The sequence below is a fragment of the Octopus bimaculoides genome, chromosome 4 (genome assembly GCF_001194135.2).
Source record: "Octopus bimaculoides isolate UCB-OBI-ISO-001 chromosome 4, ASM119413v2, whole genome shotgun sequence".
NCBI classification, from domain to species: Eukaryota; Metazoa; Mollusca; class Cephalopoda; order Octopoda; family Octopodidae; genus Octopus; species Octopus bimaculoides.
In genome coordinates this window covers 73,575,837-73,581,507 of record NC_068984.1, presented here as the reverse complement: position 1 = coordinate 73,581,507, position 5,671 = coordinate 73,575,837, and the positions used below count along the sequence as shown (strand labels likewise).

The following is a 5,671-nucleotide window of genomic DNA, read 5'->3' as shown; positions in this document are numbered from 1 at the left end:
ATATATATATATATACATATATATGACGGGCTTCTTTCAGTTTCCGTCTACCAAATCCACTCACAAGGCTTTGGTCGGCCCGAGGCTATAGTAGAAGACACTAGCCCGAGGTGCCATGCAGTGGGAATGAACCTGGAACCATGTGGTTGGTAAGCAAGCTACTTACCACAAGGTGAGTTTGTATATTTTGAGAATGACATTATAAGGGAGGTGTGAGAGGGGGTTAATAAGATAAGGTGATTTTATTTTTATCTGGTTGGATTGATTTAGAAGAAATGTTTCATTTTTCCTTTAGTCAGGAGGGAAGGCATGGCCTATGACCCTTTACAGAGTCAATGAGATTGTGAGGAAATAAGGAAGAAGTTATCCTCAAGCAAGAAATCTGACTTGGATGCTTGCAACAGAGTAGGCTCCACTAAAAGTACTCAAGAGGCCTAGTAGTGATATTAAACTGAGTGACAAATCAAGTCTACCACAGAGGTGGAACACAGTGGGATTTGAACTCAAAATGCAGAGTTGGAACAGAGTTGGTTTGATGTTTTTACTGTTCCTCAATTTCACCATTTTGGATTGGTATTTTTTTTTCCTATCAATCCAGAAAGGCAGATTTGATTTTTGTTGTTTTGTGAACTCAATGCTCACAGAGGCCATCTATTTTATCCAACACTCAAACAACTATGTCAATTCCCCAGGATTGCAACAGTAACACTCACTGACTCACAGTGACTCGTGAAAATGATGAGATTGATCTGTTAGCTTTCAGATTATTCAGTCAAATTCAATATTAACTTTCCAGATTGTTTTGAATTAATCATGCATTATCTCACAGCTTCAAGATTCTGATGATATGACTGTTTATTTTTAGAATGATATTGTAGGGTAGATGTGAGAAACCAAATTTGGCCATTCAATCATAAAACAACTGGAATATTTGGGCCTGATATGGCCAGGTTAAATGATAAAGGGTTACATTTGGTGGAATTTGAACTTAGAACATAAAGACAGATCAAATGCCATTAAGCATTTCCCTGACATTCTAATGATTTGGCCTGCTTGTCATCTTAATGGTAATAAAAATAATGTACTTTTTACTAAGGCACAAAGCTGAAAATTTTGAGGGTAAGAAGTGGTTGATTGAATATGTCCAGGGCTTGACTTGTGCTTATTTTCTCAAACCCAAAAGGATGAAAGATATAGTCACCCTAGGTGATATCTTAATTCAGAATGTAAAGACATATATTATTACTGGGTATTTTTGTTCAATATTTTAATGACTCTGATGACAGTCATTTCTTTATTATGATATATAATAATTATAATAATTGTTTCTAATTTAAGCATAGTCAGCAATCTTTCGAGGGAAGGAGTTAGGTGATATAATCTATGTTAGCATGTGACCAGCACTTAATTTATCGACCCTAGAGGGACGAAAAGCAAAGTTGACCTTGGTGCAATTTGAGCTCAGAACTTAGAAAAGTGGAAGAAATATCAGAAGGTATTTGGTCTGATGGCCTAACAATTCTAATAATAATCATTTCTTTATAACGAAATAATCCTTTCTGCTGTAGGCACAAGCCTGAAACTTTGGGGGAAGGGGTAAGTTGATTACATCGACCCTAGTGTTCGAATGATATTTATCTCATCGATTCTGAAAGGAATAAAGTCGAAATTGACCTCAGTGGAATTTGAACACAGAACATAAATAAGGATGGAAGAAATGTTGCTAAGTAGTTTGCCTGGTGTGCTAACGATTCTGCCAGCTTGCCACCATTTTATAATGAAATAATAACAAAACTGATCAACTTACCTATTTGCTTTGGTATGAATGAGAAGGTGATTCTTTCTTGTTGCCCAGGTTGAAGTATTCCTTTATGAGGATGGGCCCTGAAATGAGCACCATTATGAAAATGGTAATTTGCAGGGAGTACAGGTGAGTAATTTAATAGAATCGTTTCTGTTTCTGATCTCATTCCAACAGCACAGGAACCGAAGTCATACTTCTCTGGTTCAAGGCTCAGTAATACTGGTAGAGCTGTACCTGTTATTGGTACTTCTAGTCCATGCTTAGCTGCAAGTGAAGTGAAGGAGATTGAGAGAAAGTTGAGAAAAAAAAATGATTAAAAAAAAAATGAAAACAAAATGCAAACAACTTGTCCCGTCCCAAAAAACAAAAAAGATCAGTCAAAACAATTAATAATCCTTTCTATTATAGGCACAAGGTCTGAAACTTTGGGGAGGGGGACTAGTTGATTACATTGACCCCAGTGCACAACTGGTACTTATTTCATTGACCCCAATGCACAACTGGTACTTATTTCATTGACCCCCAAAAGGATGAAAGGCAAAGTTGACCTCGGTGGAATTTGAACTCAGAATGTAAGGGTGAATGAAATGTCACTAAGCATTTTGCCCAGTGTGTTAATGACTCTATCAGCTCATCACCTTCAAAACAATTAATATTCCTTTTAACTGAAGGTACAAGGCCTGAAATTTGAAGGTGGGGTACCAGTCGATTACATCGACCCCCGTGTTTCCAAGATACTTATTTTATTGATCCCGAAAGGATAAAAGGCAAAGTTGACCTTGTGCTAACAATTCTGCCACCTTCAAAACAATTCATCATCATCATCATCATCGTTTAACGTCCGCTTTCCATGTTAGCATGGGTTGGACGATTTGACTGAGGACTGGTGCAATCGGATGGCTACACCAGGCTCCAATCTAATTTGGCAGAGTTTCTACAGATGGATGCCCTTCCTAACGCCAACCACTCAGAGAGTGTAGTGGGTGCTTTTACGTGTCACCCGCACGAAAACGCCCATGCTCGAAATGGTGTCTTTTATGTGCCACCCGCACAAGAGCCAGTCCAGGGGCACTGGCAACGATCTCGCTCGAAAACCCTACAAGGCCAGTCAGGCGGTACTGGCAACGGTCACGCTCAGGATGGTACATATATAAAATATTTCATAATTATATACATAATTATAACAAGGGACTGGCTCTATGCCTCACCACACACTGCAAGAAATAGATGCTAAAGCATTGAATTTATGCAATGGAATACTGTCGTTGATGAAAGCAATAGGTGAAATATAATAATAAAAATTAAAATTAAAACAAGCCAACCTAAATGAAATATATTTTAAGGGTCATGGTATCACTTACATTACACATGGTGGTGCCTGACTTAACAAAGGAGTCTCTGCATTATGGTTAGATATGTTTGAAGTAGCTACAAAATTTACTCTTCACAAGTGACACTCTTTAAGTCTCCTATTTGTCTCAGTCATTGGACTGTGGCCATGCTGAAGCACAGCTTTCAAAGGTTTCAGTTGATAATATTGCCCTCGCCCACAAACTCGTTATTTCACTCTGGTTATTATTCAATAGCTAAGTTACCCTTTTGATGTAAAGGGATACAATACAATGCACCTTTTTAATATTGGTATATGCACACACAAACACACATACATATCTCTCATCAAAATATTTGAGTAAATTCATTGGCATCTAATACACTCTTCCATTTGTCCACTAATACTACCAACCAACATTCCCTCTCCTCTTTTCCCCCTTGGGCCACATTTCTATTCATGTCTATCACTTGTTTACCGTCACCCATCTGCAAGATTAATCATTAGTTGCACATTCTCATAGTAGCTGACATTGTTCCTTGTATAGTGCCAGTTAACATCCCCTCTCTTTTGGGTTACTCATTATTAACAAACATGACTAGCCATTTCTATGATTATTCTTCACTTGCACCCTCTTTTACCAGCAAATATCTAGCTACCATTCATGTCTCTCTCCCATTACCCTCTTCCATTACACCCTGTCACCACTGTCTCTCTTCCATAACTCCTTCCAACACTATTTCTTCCATTTTCTTTCATTTTCCCTTGAGTCATTCCAATCTTCCTGTTTCAGTTATCCTACTCTCAATACTTTCATCCTTCCACCTTGGTTCATCTGTAAATATCCTCTCTTTTAGCCATTCCATCATTTACATCGCACTGAATGAAGAAATGAGATATTGTATACGAGTGAGACATTTTTGTCTTACTTCTGTGAGTAATGAGTAACAAAGAAGAAGAGAGAGAGAGTGAGAGAAAAATTTACGTTGATTTTCTGGTGGAAATGGAATTCCAACAATATTGAAGTTTACAAAGAGCACAAAGTCTCTTCTTGGAGGTGGTTCCTGCAAACATTTCCAGCCCAATGGCGATAATTCCCACCTGAAATAAACAAAATTTACAATTATAAAGTTACAAGGTAATATCTCAATGCTACTTTGACAAAGCAAGTTGTAAACACACACACACACACACACACACACACACACATATATATATATATATATATATATATATATATATATATATATATATATATCAAAAATCAAAATAAGCAACAAGGATATTCATTGGATAATACCTTGGTGTTAGGAAGGGCATCCAGCTGTAGAAACTCTGCCAAATTAGATTGGAGCCTGGTGTTGCCATCCGGTTTCACCAGTCCTCAGTCAAATCGTCCAACCCATGCTAGCATGGAAAGCGGACATTAAACGATGATGATGATGATGATGATAACGGACAACAATGAAAACATACGGACAGATGAGCAATGCAAGGACGGACAGGAAAACCAGGACAGAACATTCGTGGCTATCTATTCATTAGTCAAGCTTCCAATTATCACTACAGTTTTGGCCTGTAACACTGTTCAAAATTAGTAGGCCCCAAAAATCTAAGCTAAGCACATTAAATCTTTGGAAGAAAGTGGCAAATATGTGCGACAACATGGACAAAAAAAACGAGAAAATGGAGAAGATGTTACACGATTACAAATACAAACAAGAATAAAAACAGGTGTCTTTCGATTAAAAAGACAAGTTAAGTTAAGCTGGCATGTGAAGGGGAAGCCTTATGGCAACAAACATAGAGACAGGAAAATGAGGTGTTGTGTGAGCGGTAGTCAAGCCAAGAAAGAAAGATCATGCTTGGTCGAGCACTGGTCACATGGGAGGAACAGAGAGAGGTAGGTAGCAGAGGGATAGATAAATTAGGGAAGGAATATATCTCTATATCTATGTGTGTACATATATATATATATATATATATATATATATATATATATATATATATATATACAGCAAAAATTTAGATTCAGATGAATATGGTACTTAAGTTGAGGCACCAGAATTTAGTACGGCATTATCCATACAATTTCAAAGTAAGGTGATTTGTTTTGGCAGGAAAAAATAAATTCTGATACTTTTTGAATGCACCTCATACTTGTTAGGTCTTACCACCACTGAGGATCTCGATGATATATCCACAGCATAGCTTAGACTTTATCCCAAACATAGGTCTACTTTCTCCAGGCCAGAACAGACTTCAATACTTTCATCCATGCAGACCTTATTTAAAGCCCGGCCTTCACATAGGTAAGACTTTTATAAGAAGACTAGCATGAAAATCTTTTTTCTCTAATTAACCCATGTGATGATACAGCATAGCCACCCCAGCATCTGAAACTCGGAGTTTTATCATGGCTACTGAATAAGTGTCACATATTTTAACAGATACACACACACATATATATATACCTATCTATCTATCTATCTATCTATCTATCTATCTATCTATCTATCTATCTATCTATATATATA

General features: G+C 37.2%; 1 protein-coding gene across 1 annotated transcript in view; it reads right to left on the bottom strand.

Moving 5' to 3' along the window:
* The window catches only part of LOC106870898 (cilia and flagella-associated protein 47), a 195,878-nt gene that overhangs the window by 172,978 nt on the left and 17,229 nt on the right, over positions 1-5,671 (bottom strand). The window contains exons 7-8 of the mRNA XM_014917133.2: positions 4,120-4,235; positions 1,808-2,068 (exon numbers count right to left, since the gene is read on the bottom strand). Of these exons, the coding sequence (XP_014772619.1) occupies positions 1,808-2,068; positions 4,120-4,235 (377 nt within the window). The remainder of the gene's footprint in view (positions 1-1,807; positions 2,069-4,119; positions 4,236-5,671) is intronic.